At 39.4% G+C, this 17165-nt stretch overlaps 1 protein-coding gene across 1 annotated transcript in view; it reads right to left on the bottom strand.

Moving 5' to 3' along the window:
- Window positions 1-17165, bottom strand: part of GABRA2 (gamma-aminobutyric acid type A receptor alpha2 subunit) — a 76789-nt gene that overhangs the window by 24564 nt on the left and 35060 nt on the right. The window contains exons 5-6 of the mRNA XM_024211685.1: window positions 7199-7419; window positions 3666-3748 (exon numbers count right to left, since the gene is read on the bottom strand). Coding sequence (XP_024067453.1) covers window positions 3666-3748; window positions 7199-7419 — 304 coding nt within the window. The remainder of the gene's footprint in view (window positions 1-3665; window positions 3749-7198; window positions 7420-17165) is intronic.

The following is a 17165-nucleotide window of genomic DNA, read 5'->3' as shown; positions in this document are numbered from 1 at the left end:
CCTCATGAGCTGCAAAGAGGGGAAGGACATTATAAACAACTTAAATTGGGGTCTGGTGGGGGCTCAGGGGAGCCCCAACCCTCCCACAGGATTTTTATTGTAAAACTAATAGCACTGCCAACATAAACTAAAAATAGAAGGAACTAAAACTGCCAGCATTAATGCATCTTCAGTGACTGGGAGACAGAAAAACACTGAGTATGTTCAGCACTTCTAGCTTCCCTTAAAGGTGGATGCGGTCATACAGAGTGTGAGTGTGTTTTTCTATGTGTTGTTAGGATACTGGCTTAACACTTGCTGCATGGGATGCTTGGGGCTGTTTATTACACAAGAAGTAGGAGAGTGTTTCAAGCCTGGGGTGCAGCATGGAGCAAGACATAAAGAGCAGAGTGGGAGAAAGGTACAAAGGAAACAGTAGGAGGGAGATTTGTGCAGAACAAAGGCCATGAGATGGGAAAGATATTTCCATTGCAATAATAGAAGCTGTACACAACACTTAAAAAGTGATTCAGAAAAATTGTCCATGTAATCCAAATAAAAACACCAAGGGGAATAAAATTCAAGAAATAATATAATCCTGTCCCTTACGTTTATTTTGTAAAAGAAAGGAACACACTTTTCCAGTCTGATATCCCCAATCGGCAAATGGGGCGTGAAGAGAGGAGGCGAAAGCATTGATGGAAGAAATCATGTTCCGAGTCTGATAGCGATAAGTAAATTTAAGTCCTATGCTGTGGCTATAGTGCAGGTGGAGAAAGAAATACAACAAGGTGCCACAAGTACTCCTGTTATTTTAACATATCACCTAGCTGAGTTTCAGTCATTTTCATTTGAGAAAGCTCTAGAGGTCATGGAGGAGCTTCTTCATGCAACCAGCCATATCCAACATGGCTAATAAAATCTAGCAGAGACCAAAACTGCAGAGACTGTTAACACTTCCCTGCAGGATAGTGTGTTGCCAGCTTCCTACATATATGCAGCTGGAAGTCTCTTGCCTGACAAATCATCATTACAGCCTTGTCCCTAACCTTCCCATTTAGGGTTAGGTTATTGAGAAGCATGAAGTAAGGCAATTCTGATATCATCTGTTATCCTGTGATTTCTCTGATTCTTTCACTTTGGCTTTTGTCCTGGGTATGGCAGAGAGATTGCGACAGTCTTGCTGGTTGATGATCCTCCTTAGTGACAGACAGAGGATGCATGTTTACACTGCAATAAAAGACCTGCGGCACAGCTGCAGCTAGCCCTAGTCAGCTAACTCGGGCTTGCTTGGGCTGCGGGGTTATAAAATTGCAGTGTAGCCATTTGGACTCAGGCTGGAGATCAGGCTCCGAGACCCTGCAAGAGGGAAGGGTACCAGAGCCCAGGCTCCAGCCTAAGCCCAGTGTCTACACTACAATGTTATAGTCCCGCAGCCCGAGTCAGCTGACCCAGGCCAGTCACTGGCCTTTTACTGTAGTGTAGACATATCTTAAGTGTCCATTCTGATTTTTTTAGGCTCGTCAGTACCCTCATGACAATTTGTTCACACGCCCAAAAACCCTAGTTGGCATAGCCAGACTCTCTTAAGCTCTTTCCTCATACAGAAATTCCAGACAGTAATGTTGGGCATTGAGTTCAATGGAGCTATGCTGATTTACACCAGCTGAAGATTTGTCCTCATACGTGTCCCTCACACAGTCCCTCAGGCGCTCAGCTTTATTTTTATAATTATTCATAGTTTTTTCCTTGTTTTCTCTCCCTCATTAAAAACAGAAATATACATGGGACTCTAGAAATGATTTTAACTTAGAGAAATTAAACAATGAAAAAAGTAGGAGTAAGAACAAGTGAGAGAGACGGAAAGTGGGCATATGCAAAGATGTGTGAGAACTCCAGCAGCTCTTTAGCACTGGGACCTGCAATGTGCAGGAAAAGAGTCAGCTTTTCAAAAGAGAAAATATTGTGAACAGGCTTCAATTCTTCCTTTTCCTACAGAACCTGAAGCTTGGGAGGATGCCAAATAAACAAAATAAGCACTAGCACTGTCAGACACAGAACAAATCAGTTACCAAAAAGCAGAAGAAACTCACTCAGTCTAACATATTCAATTCCAGACAGATATGTTTCAAACTTCTGTGTACAAATGAAGTACTGCTATACAATGATAGCTTTGTCCAAGTATATATTTCAATGGGTTTGTTTCATGTTTTGGGATTACCTCTAGTTTTATACTTTCCCTTTGGAATTCAGCCTTTCATAATACTTTGTCTTCAGACCAGTTCATTGCTATATAAAACTTGTTATTTTACTACTACACATGGCAAATATGCATTTATTTGTACCTAAAATCCTGGGCGCTCTCTCTGCACACAGACAATACTGGCTGCAAGACCCATATACTATTATTTTTTAGTTGATTTTATGTAACACTTCTGGTATTATGTTGTTGTGTTACGTAGTTTTGGTAACACATAGCTAAATTAGAATATAAAGCAAAAGGTTACTTCCATGAGAAAGAAATTTGATATGTATTCAAAGTAGGCTTGTAAGAGTCGACCCTACTCAGTCTTCACTAGGCACAACTCCCATTTGCAAAAATTTATAGTTAAATAAAATCAGACCAGAATCTCTAGCCCCTTCTATTTCAGTGCAAAAAGGAATAAAAGCTACCTGTATCTCTGCAACCGGGGATTCCCCGCACATGGAGATGATCCCAGAGGGCATAGACCTAGTGCAGCCCATTCCTATGTCTTTTCCCCATACACATCAGAGGCATCATCAGAGTGTACAGGGCTCTGACAATGCCCAGCTTATGAACAAAATTACCCCTTTAGTTACCACCCGGTGGAATGTGGGGGTTGCTTGCTTTGTACTCTATTAGGCCAGTCTGAAATCAGCAGATAATCAGATAGCAGTAACCAACCCCTTGAAATTCACCTTCTCTTTTGTGCTCAGCAGTGAATCTGCTGCTATCTCTTAAAGGAAAATAAAGGCAAGAAACCAAGGAAATAGATACAATATTTAAAAATCCCCAGCTATTATAAACCATGGGCCTGATTCTGATCTCACTTATAACAGGAGTTATGCCACTGAAGTTTATGAAGTTATGCTGGTATAAAAGTGGTGTAAGTGAGATCAGGATCAGACCCTACATATTAAACTACAAAATGTACACTGTAACTTTAATCTCAATAAGTCATTTGCTGCAGCCTTCACTGACTAAGAATGAAACAACACATACCATTAAGAGAGTAAATGCACTGCAATCTAAACTATGCCAGTTAGAATCTTTAGAAACTTCAGAGATATATTTTTAAATACGTATCTTTGTTTAGAAAGCTTTAGTTTACTTTGTATAAATACAATATTTATATTCCATACACATAGGTCTTGATTCACCACTGTGTTACTGAAAACAACAGAGTTACACTAGCATAAAACTGGAACAATGCAGTAGTAAATTAGCCCCACAATATTTTTAGTTAAAGCAGAGTCCAGGAATTTTTCAAATGCCTTACAGGATAGAACACTGAAAAAGATCTCACCATGTCAAAATACATGACACAGTATATAACCTTCTGTACCTACAGAAACCTGGGCAATGACAATTTGTAAAACAAAGTGATGTTGAACCACACAAGATATTCATTAGCCAACGGCTATACTTCTAGCTATGTACTTACAGCTGCCAAATTTCAACGGGCATGAATGAGCATCCATAGGAAAGTCCTCCAAGTGCATTGGACATTCAGCTTGGACTGTAAGCCTAAAAGGCAAAAGAACACTACATGTTTAAGTCAGTTAACAAGACAAGAAAATCAATTCTACAAAAAATGAACAGAGTTCATGATGATTTAGGAGATGAAATTGCAGTGTTATATTAAACTAATTAAAATTTAAATCACCGCTTCCTTCTTCACTTTTATGTGGTCCTTCAGAATACATTGATTTATCACATCAAAAACTTACAGCTGACCTCAAAACTATGAGAAAAGGTCATTTAAATGAAAATATAAATTATATAACTGTGGGTTGTTCAGCATAGTCATTTTCTTCTCCTAATATTCAGAGGCACATGTTGCATGGCTCCTAATAATTTGTTACAAAAGCACATAAAGCATAGCTGATTTGCTTAAGGAATGTGCTCCACTAGCCTCTGAACCTTTTTTTTTTTTTTACTTCTTAAATGGAAAGTGTGAAAAAAATGCATTCATTTTAAAAAAAATGGCTCTTCTCATTCCTCAGCTTAGTACAGTGCATACACTAATGCCAAAACATTAACAATAACTACATGGAATGTCCGGAGCGAACGTGCTTACATCAAACTCAGGGATAAACATAATCTTAAAACATCTGAAATAATTTCTCTCAGATTTTTCATCTGGATTAGTTTTGATTAAACACTGAATTGCATGAATGGACAGGGTCCCCAATACAGACCATCTCTAGGTACAGTAAGTCATGAAAAGAATAAATTCTAGTAATCACAGACTGAAAAACAAAACTGTCTATATTAAAGCAGGCACCTTATTTTCCATTACATAGCTTTAGTGCTTCATTTAGCTTTATTTTCTCAAGATTCATAGTTAGAAGTTAAGCAGAAGGCTTATATTAATCATACGGTAATTTGATACATGTACAATGGCCAGTTCTGAATTTATAAAATTAAAGTAATTTAAGACATAAATTTCACAGCTTCAAGAGCAACGTACCTCTAAGTAGTCGATTTATAATCGTACACAATTGCATGATTAATTTTATCTGGCATAATCTATCAGTTTACATTAGCTGCCTCTTTTTTTAATCTTTTCAAATTGGGTGGAAACGGCATTTTCTTTGATTTGCAGCACAGGATTAAAGACAAGTTTCTGGATGGCTGACATTTCAATCAGTTAATACAAACATGGATTCAAATATTGATTTGATCACAAGTGAAAATACTATAAATGGTAATGGCCTCAATTTAGTTCCTAGAAAACTTTTCTATGCATCTTCAAACCATCACATAATTCAATATGATTAGCAGTCTATTTATCAAGACTCAGAAGTGTAACTGCTTGGCAGCTGTACAGCAAATCAGGATTAAGGTGCACTGACAGAGCTATAAGACTGCAAAGTGCCTGATTGCTTTGTGGCTCATGATTTATGCCTTACTCTAGCTGGGGAGACGGTGTCCACTTTCACAATCAGTACAATTCATTAAATTTGTTCAAAGAAAATCATTTAAAAAATAAGTCAGAGGTTTTTGGAAATTGTTATACAATGGTTTTAAACTAGGGTTGCCAACTTTCTAATTGCACAAAACTGAACACCCTAGCTCCGCCCCTTCATCGAAGCCCCACCTTCTGCTCCACCCCTTTCCCAAGGCCCCGCCCCCCGCTCACTACATTCCCTCTCCCTTGGTGGCTCGCTCTCCCTCACCCTCACTCACTTTCACTGGGCTGGGACAGGGAGTGAGGGATCTAACTGGGGGTGCGGGCTCCAGGGTGGGGCCAGAAATGAGGGGTTCAGGAGGGGGCCCCGGGTTGGGGTGCGGGAGGGGGTACGGGCTGTGGGTGTGGGCTCTGGACTGGGATCAGGGATGAGGGGTTTGGGGTGCAGGAGGGGGCTCCAGGCTGGGGGATGGGGCCAAGGGATTTGGAGTGCGGAAGGGTGCTGTGCATTGAGGCAGAGAGTTGGGGTGCAGGAGGGGATATGTCTGGGCTGGGGGGTGCAGGGTTTGGAGTGCAGGAGGGGGCTCCAGGTTTGGTGGGGGGCTCAGGGCTGGGGCAGGGGGTTGGGGCTCAGGATTGGGGCACGGGCTTACCTTGGGCGGCTCCTGGTCAGCGGCACAACGGGGTTAAGGCAGGCTCTTTGCCTGTCCTGGCTCTACACTGCGCCCTGGAAGTGGCCAGCAGGTCCAGCTCCTAGGCGGTGGTGGGGGGGCAGGGGGCTCCACGCACTGCTTTTTCCCCAGAGGCACCACCTCCACAGCTCCCATTGGCTGTGGTTCCCAGCCAATGGGAGTGTGGAGCTGGTGCTTGGGGAAGGGGCAGCGTGAGGAGCCCTGTGGCCCCCCACCACCTAGGAGCCGGACCTGCTGGCTGCTTCCAGGACACAGCGCGATGCCAGGTAGGAAATAGCCTACCTTAGACTCGCAGCATCACCGACCAGACTTTTAATGTCCTGGTTGGAGGTGCTGACCGGAGCCGCCAGGGTCCCTTTTCGACTGGGCATTCTGGTAGAAAACCTGGCAATCCTATTTTAAACTGAGCAGTAAAAGTAAGAGCATTGCAATAGAATACGTAAATAGCAAATTGCCCATCGTACTGAGACACTTTCTAACAGAAGGTTATGTTTTGCTCTTACTAATTTTCTAACCAAACTGACTCTTTAGGTAAATTTTTTTCCCTAAGGATGACTTTGCATTTTTCTTAGAAACTGATCATACCTAGGATGTAAAAATAAAACATTAAATTAAAAAAAATGTTTTAATAGGATACAAAGAATGTTATTAATTAAGATATAGTTTTGCCTGGAGTTATTGTTTGGCAGGACTTTGAAAGCCAATCTTTCTCCCTCCTCATTTCTCTTAGCCAATAATCTGGGTACTAAATCTGATCAATGGACCAATATCATTTAACTCCATCAAATCACTGTCAGTTACACACAAACAATTTGTATAGTAACAAGATGTTTACTAGAAATCACGTGCCAGTTTAATCACTGTACTATCCAGCTGGTCATTGAAGTTGGTAAATTGTTAACACCTAGCTCTTATACAGTGTTTTTCATCCATAGATGTCAGAGCAATTTACAAAGGAGATTAGTATCATTATCCCCATTTTACAGTTGGGGAAACTGATATACAGGGAGGGCAAGTGACTTGCCCAAGGTCACCCAGCAGGCCAGTGATAGAAATGAGACTATGACCTAGGTCTCCTGAGTTCCAGTCCAGAGTTGTATCCATGAGGCCATAAGTGAAGCAAAAGAGTAGCCTGGAGACTGAAAATGATATGTAATTTTCTATTTCCATATTCTATTGCAATGCTGTTACTTGTACTGGTTAGTTTAAAACCATTGTATAACAATTTCCAGAAACCTCTGACTTACTTTTATATGATTTTCTTTGAACATATTTAATGAATTGTACTGACTGTGAAAATGGACTCCATATCTCCAGTTGGAGTAAGGCATAAAGCATTATTCCTCAGAAAAGCCATGTAAATAAATGTACCTCATGGTATACAAGAGAGTTCCATCATCCTGGATTCGTAGTAGTTTGTTTGGCATTGTCATGTTATGAGCTACTGACTTCTTCCCATTGTGAAAGAATGTGTCTGGGGTCCAGATTTTGCTAGCCATTAAGTTGTTCAGTCGAAGGATGTTCATTGGGCCTTTAAACTTTAACCTCTCATCTTTCCATTTTTGACGGAAGAAAACATCTATTGTGTACTCCTATAATGGAAAAAGACATTATTTTTGTCATAATGAACATCAGTCTGTTTTCCAAGCACAGAACACTAAAATGCTGGTTGTATAAAATCTGTTAATAAAAGTATTTGAAGGGGAAAAGTGGTCAACAACTATAATTGTATAATATCGAGGTTAATGAAGAGGAACTTAGAGAAAGCATTTAGGGTCTATATTCCCCTTGGTAAGGGCACATAGAGTAATGCTCATTAAACTTAATAGACATGCTACGTTAGTATATATAAGCCCTAATAATTAGATGACTGTAGTGCAAATTAGTTTTCATAAACATTTTTCCATTTTGTTCAGAAGAAATGAAGATCAATACAGACCAAATTAGAATGCATTACTGCAGCAAACACGCCTGTAGAAGGAAGCCAGTACTTCAGTAGCATTGAGAATGGCCATGTTTTGAGACAAGAAAATAAGCATGTTCAGAAAGGGCAGGATATATCCAGGAATATTAATATAAGAAAGATTATTCCCATGGGGAAAAAAATAGTTAGTAACAAGGCTGTTGAATAATTATGGGCTTTACTAGCATAAATACATAGATAAGGAACAGTGAGCTATACCACTTCACTGACATCTGATGAACAAAAGGGGGCAGACTGTCTGCTGAAATCCATGCCTATGAAGGGGCTGATAGAAGTATGCCTTGGTATTTAATCTTGGGAGGAATTTGTGCTCAGAGGAGGTGGTTGTGGAAGAAGATTGATGTTCTACTTCCAGGTGCATGAGTCACTAACTGCTATCCCACTATTCTGTAGACATTCTGTACATATCTTTAGGCTTGTTTGTTGTTCTAGCTAAGAAAAATATTGATTAAAAGTATAAGTTTATCAAGTAAGTTAAAATTGTATGTGTAAATAATCTAGTGGTTTGTAACTATCAGTACTGCAGATAAGTTGGAATGTTAAGGGTATGAAAATTTTATAGGCATAAAACTATAAATCGTTCATTTGCAATATTACGTCTTCTGGTGCAGCTGCAGTTTTGGTGTATAGCTGCAAAATGTAGCTGTACACTTAAAATAATCAATATGTTCCAATAATCTGGTCTATTGTAATTACTTTGCAAATATGGAGATTGTCTTATGTGCACATTATGCTTGAATGACAATTAAATATCCTCTTATAATCCAAACAGTATAAAAAATAAGTTAAAAGTAGTTTCAGTTACTACACCTGCCTCTGCCACTTTCAGTAGTTATACAGTCGTGTGTGTGTGTGTGTGTGTCCCTCCAATCCCTCTGCAAAGCCCCATGAAAACAGAGGAAACTCACACAGGCCCTGATCCTACAAGCAACTCTCTGCAATGGACTCATGTGCCCACATGGACCTTCAATGGGGCTCTCTTTTAGGGGTCCATGTGCAAAGAGCTGCAGTAAAATCGGGACCTACCTGACTGTATAGAGCAAACAACAAAACTAGTTCTACAAATATGCAAAAAGTAAATGAACTGGCGAAAAAAGAGAATTTCCATTTACAGATATTGTAAAATTAGCAATTAAATATTTTTTCATGCAGATGTGTGAGTTTTAATTTAACAGCATCCCTTTAAAAGGTTCTTGCAAATCCTTAGAAGAAATTTTGCTAAATGCAGCTACTGAATGAACCAAACTGCTGGTGAATGATTTGATAGATCGTTTCAGTATCAAAATAAAATTCATTTCTGTACAAGTTGCAAAGTTTCTGTTGACTGAATCCTAGTATCATTTACACAAGCAAATGACGGAAGAAGTGGATCTTTGAAGTTGACAGAACTTCTCTACAATAGGGAGAGGAAGAGATGGGAGATCAGGCCTTTGACAAAGCTCTCACACTGGCCTCCTATGTTTGTTTACAAATACTAGGGAAGATGGGGTGGGGAGGGGTACCTTGTGGATTTCAGCCAGGGCAGGAACTTGTTGATTTAAGATCACGGGCAGGAACTACACACCTGGGGTGAAATCAGGGACCTATTGAAGTGCCACTGATTTCAACAGGACCAGGATTTCACTCGGATGATCTGCATACAGAAGAGGAGCTATGGGAAATACTGTCCCAAGCACATAAAAATAAAAACATTCCTAGGACCTCATCCTTCATAAAAACAAAAAACAACGATGTGGTGTCTGTAACGTACCCACGTAGCACACTGGGCAACATTAGCGCTCAATAAAGTGAGGAGCCGAAGGCATTGAGCTGAGCCAGGCACAGTAAAAACAAGCACTGGGAAACTTCCTCAGTTTTGCCAGTGCAATCCAACCCTGACCTGCTATTCTGAACTAATAAACATCCTTATCTAAACAGCCACAACTCATACAGAATATTCTAAAACTACAACAAGAGTTGTGGGGAGTCTGGTGTGTAATAATCATAAATCCAATCTAAAGGTATTCCCTTATTTTTCCTGAAAAAAAAGGAAATAAAAAGTTAGAGGCATGAGTAGGCAAAAGAAACATTGTTAATTAGTAACCTTATGAAATTAGCAAGTGTTCCTGGGCAGAGGAAGCACATATAACATGACAATTCCCACTTGCAGCGCTCATCACTTGCAGTAGCCTCACTCTCTGCAGAGGTAAAAGCAGCCACAATGGAACTAGTGTGAGAAACTCTCAACCAGGTATTTGTAATACACCATATCTACTGCAAATGTTGGGCTTGTGGTTTAACAATAAGTGTACTAGAAGTGTACTAAAATTGCACACAACATGAAATACTAAAGGAAGCAAAATCAGAGCTTCAAAATCTATTTGACTTTGAATTTACTAAAATACTTTATTACTCATGGAATCATAGCTGAAAGCTTTATGGCTCCCATGTCACTGCATTCATGGGGGGGGGGGGTGAGGGGGGGAAGAAGACACAAAGGTAACTAGCCCAGAGCTACACTGAATATATCCCAGATAATGGTTTAGCTTTAACTTATTAGTTCTATTTCCTCTGATGCTACCTTCTATTTGTAATCATAAAAAGAAAAAGAAAAAGCTGGCTTAAATCCACAAGTTACTCCAGCTTCCTTAGTATTTATAAAACATATTAAAACCTGGAAAATTGTGTAAAATCATACTGCCATATTTTCTCCCTTAATATGCATACCTTATATAACTTTATTTTACCGGCCAATGTGTTTCTCCTCCAGTAGTTGCTACATGTTTCAGAGTTTGCTGTAAGTACATTTATATATCTTTTGGTATGGTACTGCCTCTGACTTTTTGCTGAATAGTAGACTAGTCCCAATATGGTGGGACTTCTTTTAAGATACCCTGTTTAAACATTACTTATTAATGAGTGCCCCCATGAAATTAAGATGTGCCATAGTTTTCCAAGATACTATTATGTTTTAGGTTACGAACACCTGGCCTTTGTAGCAGTGAGGAAAGGACAGACATAATTCTCAAATATTTAATGTACGACAAGAATGAGGCAAAAGGCCTCTGTTCTTTTCTGTAGACACTCCCTCATTACTCCCTTTCCTCTATGGCAGACCAAGGTGAATTGTCCTGAATGTTTAGCTGCTATATTTCTTGTAGCTCAAGATCCTATTTAGAAATCCCAGGTTGCCTAACACCCCTCAGTTATCAGAAATCTGAAAGTCAGAGAGGATCAAGAACAGGAACTATTCAATGATGAGAGGAATATATGAAATCTGGCTAAACATACCAGATAATTCAGAAATGACAATTGTCCAAAAAGCTTCAAGATGATTTTCACCTGAGGTTCTGCCCAGTTCTAAACTGAGAAGCTGTACTAACTATTCAAGAGAAGAAATCACTGCTGTGCATTAGATCATTAGTCCTTAAGCCATACAGATGTGATTTAAGGCTGGAATTTTCAAAGGAGCCTAAGGAAGTTACATATCGAAATCCCATGGAAAACAGGTGCCTAACTTCACTAGGTTCCTTTAAAAATATCTGTCTGCATATACACAAATCTAAATGTCTGCCTCTGCTATTTCTAGTGTTTCCATAAACAAAATGTAGCTAGGGGTCCTATTCATTACTGCATTGCACCTTGTGTACACAATTATACATGTGCAAATCAGAATAGCAGCATTTTACATACACTTCACAGAGATGGAAAAAGTCTACAGAAGATGCAAAGTAGGGGAAAATCAGAGTCTTAAAAGCATTTCTCTGACAAAATTGTCAAGCTCTATAGCTAATTCTAACCTCTCTGAGGTTAAGGGAAAATTTCCCCTCTTCCATCCATACTGTTGCATAGAGTGTTCTGTGCGGAACATGGAATAGAGCAGGGATTGAGCCACATCATCATGAGTGTGTCTCGTGATCAACCTCCATGTCCATTTGCAATCACCTGGACCAATTCCTACCCTATCCACAATCATATAATGTCCCCATGGCAACTTCAGCACTGAGACTGGAAAAATATTAGGAAAGTATTTTGGCTGTCTTTAGTGTGATAAATGCTTTGTCCTTTTTGACTAAAGTTAATCTATTTGTTTATTCTATTCATTTCATTGCCCTTTTCCATCTTTTCTGTTTCTGAGCTTGAGCCAAAGAAGAGAGTCAGCACATTGAGACTAGCCAGCTCTTGGTGGACCACCAGTAAGTGTTCTACAGACCACAGCATAGGAATCACTGCAACAGAAGATCAAAAAGGATAACTTTCCCCCAAAAATGTGCAACCTGAGGGGAATGGATGGTATGTAAAGTGACATTCCTTGTGTTGCTCTTTCCTATAAATCTGGTCCTCTATATTGTTATACAGAGGATTGAAATATTTGGTCACATATGCAAGTCTGTAATTATTGAAACATAGTGGTCTCCAGCAAAAAAAGTCAACATTTGCCAAAAGACACCACACATTTACAGAATGTTTTCCTAGTCTAAATAGAAGGAGAAACTGTGTTCTTAGATACCTCTGTGTGGTAGCAGATGGCAAACACTTCCTAATGCAGACTACTGCTTTGTATAAATGTAGAGATGGAGTCTAGAAAAAAAGAGCCTTAAACCGATACCTTGAATTTGTATTGTAAATTTTACAGGTACTCTTTCATCGAGAAAGATGTATTGTCTATATACTTGGTATTAGTCAAAATATTATTCTGCACAGTACCTCCATTAAACTAGAAGAGCATACTTTCAGTATTACAGAAATCTGCTGGTGCTGATTTCTGGTCTAATGAATACTCCCTGTTGATTTGTATTTGAGATCATGGTCTCACAGCTGGATTCTAATACTGTACATTTATACATGTTGCATTAATTATCAAATTTGTATCCTGCCAATTGCTGTAATATTTTATATTACACGGTTAGAATTGTTGGGCCTGTTTTCTCAGTGACTGGACAGTGGTGTAAAATCATGATAGGGATTTCATTCTTTTTCTAGTAAAAAGCTGTTGTACTTGACGCCTGTGTGAGTGAAGACATGAGATGTAAGTCAGTATCTCTGGAGCAAAGTTTCAAATTGAGTCGAGTCTGAGCAATTCTCTTCCCTTACTTGACAATCTTTATTATGAAGCCTAGATTTGGACAGAAAGAGTTTGGGGAAGGATGGGGGAACAAATTATCTCTCTCATCTGTCCATGGCTGACAGATTGTGGCAGCCTTTGCATCTGGAAGAGAGATGGAAACATTCCAAACACTTCAAATATTGTGAGTGCCCATCAGCATGCAGCACTGACACTGAGCAGGTTGAACATTTATTAATCACGTCCTGTAACCCAGCTTTTTTGTTCTGTGACTAGATCAAGCCAAAATTCCTCATTTACTGACTTGTTCAGATTTGCCCAAGTTGGTCCTTTATGGTCAGATTGGCCTTTTATAATATAGTTTAACTCTCTGAAGCAATACACAAACATAATCAATGTAAACTGATTTAAAATAAGGTAAGTGGGGAGCAATGAGAAGTTAAAGTACCTTTTTACTGACTCTTTAAGGGCAGTCAGAAATATGTGTGGAGAAACAGTCCCTCACCCGCCCTTTAATTTATATATGTGGTTGATAAACTGATGAGAACAATAAAAGAGCTTTACAAACCTCCTTTTCGAACCAGGAGCCTCACTGGGGGTTGCAGCCATGTAGATGAGGGCATACTGGGCTCTGGTTATTTATTTACAAACTATCAGTTGTTTTGTTTTGTTGTTTAAAGTACCAATGCTCCTGGTGTCACATCTTAATTTTTCTTACTGGGTCTTAAGGCAATTCAGCCTACTAAATTAGTCCTGCTTCAGTTTAGTTTCAAAGCTATTAATAATGTTACTCTACAGCTAACTGTCAAACACATCTGTGAAACCAAAGGAGCAGTTTTAGGCAAAACCCATAAGAAAAAGCAATTATTCAAACAGACTCATCTGTATTGTATCTGAGCCTTTGGAACACATCTGCCTCCTTGTTATAATGTGATATTTGCCTGAGTGATGAGCACTCGGAGAAAGTAGTGTAAGTCCTGCAACTTATTTTACTGGTGAATAATTCATCATAGCTCCTTTGAATAAATGCTAAACATTTGGGCCCAGTTTCCAAACTCAACCTGAGGTAAGTTCTGCAGTGGTAGCAATAAGCCAACTTTTATTTGGCATCATCATTTAATTCTCTGTGGGAAGACTTCACTTACAGTGCAGAGGACCAGTTCAAGGCTCTATGCACTGCCAATGTCACACACAGGGTTGTGCACAGAACGGCAGGCAGATGGTTACCTGCACACTCACCATGTTGTGTAGAGAGCTGCCTGCACCCCCCCCATTGTTGGCACTTCACAAATCAGCGTGCTATGTTGCAATGGGAATATTTGTGCTAATCCAATGGTCACCAACAGTTTGTGCAACTTGAATAGCAGGAGTGGAATAGCAGCCAAAACTGGGGCCATAGCACTGAAGAGCAGACAAGGCTTGGGATGGATTTCTCCACCTCCACCTCCTCTGTCCTTTACCACCTGAAGACCAAATACTTTACATTGCATATCATTAGCTATTAGCCTGACAGTAAGTCCTGATTCCATAAAAGGAAAAAAAAATTATCTTTCCCCAAAGCCAGACAAGCTTCTGATCTTTACAAGCCAAAGACTATAGAGGACAAGTAGCTGGAAGTCAAATGTTTTCATTCAACCTTCAGGGGATTTGAGGCAATTCTACCAATTGTTTAGTGGAGTTACTGTAAATATTGAAGTACTGTTTCCCAGTACCTTTTCTCATAACACAGGACACTGGTCTAAATGTTCCCTGACCCTGGGAAAACGTGGGGGAGAAGGCGCTGGGAAAATTTGTGAAACTAAAACTGTAGTTACCAAAAAAGACCCCTCTCATGGCAAAATGTTTGGCCAGAAACCGCAGGCTTCACCAGATCCACAGAGAACTCAAAACTAATCCCATGGGTCCAGGAATGCAGGAGAGCTCTGTGTAACTCACAGCCTCAGCAATATAGTACACTGGCTTTGATCCCTATGCCTGCTCTCTACAACCCAGTTCTGAGGGAACTAGAGCTGGGCTGGCCAGGATTATCTCTCACATGTATTTCCACAGGGTTTCCATAGGGGCACGTAGCATAGCATGACTATCCTGACCTTTATTTCTCTGTCCAAAGATTATCCTCACATCCATGGATTTCTATCCCTGTGGCATCCATGCTGAGGGACTTATATGGGCTCCTGTGGGTCACAGAAAGGTGGGGGAAAATGTGGTCTGTAGCCATTCCCCCTCCACTACTTTTGCCTCCCTTTAGGCAGATTCCACGTCTTTGCTCCCCTCCATGACTTGGAAGACAGGGGAATAGGGGGCCCATTGCTTTTTGCCTAAAACCAGGCTAACAACTTTTTGCTGTACACACATTTTTTAGGCATTAATAACAAACATACCCTCGCGGATTCTAGAGAAAAAAATAATGCTTACTAATGAAGTAAAAACTAACATACACCTGTAAGCAACAAACTCACTTTAGTTTCATAAAAGGGGGAGATTCATCCCTGTTCGAAGGGCCAGCACAAGGACCCTATTTTGAGGCCCAAACGAAACTTCAGTGGTGCAAAGGCTTTGTGCTAGACCACAGCACCATACAGCTGAATGGAAAAAAACAATTTTTTTTCCTCTGTGGAAAATGTTTTTATCAAATCTCTTCTGCAGCAAATGTTGACTTTTCAGTGAAATACAAAATAAACCTACATATCTGGACCAAACACTTTTTTGGTTTGGGGCATTTTTGATAAAATATCTAAATTTAACATGGAAAGCAGACACCGTTTAAAAAAAAAATCATTTTGTCAAAAAAATGGGAAATTTTCAACCAGCCCCACTATGCAGGGGTAAATCCCATTCAAAATGATCAGTTAACTTTCAGGGAATTTGTATTCAATTTTTTATTTGAAAAGTAATTTCTGCTACGTTAAAAGTATCAAAAGAGGGTAATATTACTGTATTGAGTTATAGCAAAACCTTCCTATATTTGAAAGATCCATTCCATTACGAGCCTTAATTTTCCATCCAGCTATATGGTGCCATAGTCTTGTACAAAGCCTCTGCACCAATGAAGTCCCATTTGGGCCTCAAAACGGCCTTGTGAAGGCTCCTGATGCAAAGTTAAGCTTAAAAAATAAAATATAAAAATGTCAGGAAGTCTCTCTGTTACAATATTCAGACCAAGCTTAACCCAGTTTTTGCACATGCTTATCCAGATTCTGCTACTTTACACACATTGAGTAATATCTCACTCTGAGTAGTGCCACTAGAAATAGAGAAAAGGAAACTCCATAAGAGGAACTTGGCTACGGTTTCCTCTCAGTGGCACTTCTCTACAAGTTTTATGATCTGGCTGTGTATTTTGTGCTCCATATAATGACTATTGCTCAGAAGGTAAAAAATAATATTTTCTATTTAAAATTTACAGGCCCTTCTCTTGAGGAAATCAACACATTTTGCTTCTTGAGAAACTCTAGATGCCTGAATGAGAGGGAGGCTGTGTCAGACAATAACTCAATTCTGAGGAAAAGCTGTAAAAACACTGAGAATCGAGGGGGAAATATACAACAAAAAATAAAGATCTCCTTAACTACAGTATTAGTTTTGAAAAGGGCATACAGAAAGAGCCAATTTTAATTGCCTGAATTCACAAACCCACTTCAGATTTTGTCATCTTGTCAGCCATGTTCCATTCTAAGTTTCATTACCTTCTACCTAAGAATTTTCAAATGTTAAAGCTTTTTAAGCTTAATTACAGATGCTGTAATTAACTGCTTTAATTACCATTTAGTCCTATAACTTTCCTTGGACAATTATGGTAATTAACAATTTAGAGATACTGCTTTATTTTTCAGTTGCTCGGTTTTTGTTTTTTAAGTATTCAGCTTTTTCCTCTCAGGCTAATGTCACAATAAATTTACATCACTGACCTGGATGGAAGCCGTTAGGGCTTTACATCACAATACTGAATGTATACATTTCATAGAAATAACAATGCAACAACGGACACTCTAAAGGTGCAATCTGCTTTATTTTGCACTTTGGCTTCTCTTGATTAGTCCCCATTACTCGGCATAATGAAGTTGAAAAACAATTCCAGCGTATTCCCATTTTTTCCCTTTGACACTAAACTCTGTGGCCTAATATATTTCCATATCTTTATTAAGCAGCTAGTACAGGTGGATCTGGATTTCAGATTATATAGAAAATTTACAGCAATTCTCCCACAACCAGTCTAGCACCAATGCATCAGTGGGAGAAATGCTAAAAATTCTTATTGTAGACAGCAACAAAGAGTCCTGTGGCACCTTATAGACTAACAGATGTATTGG

The sequence above is a fragment of the Terrapene carolina genome, unplaced genomic scaffold, assembly GCF_002925995.2.
Source record: "Terrapene carolina triunguis isolate 2854851 unplaced genomic scaffold, T_m_triunguis-2.0 Scaffold66, whole genome shotgun sequence".
Classification (NCBI taxonomy): domain Eukaryota; kingdom Metazoa; phylum Chordata; order Testudines; family Emydidae; genus Terrapene; species Terrapene triunguis.
Note: the sequence above shows the minus strand (reverse complement) of the source record. Positions and strands in the feature narration are given on the sequence as shown.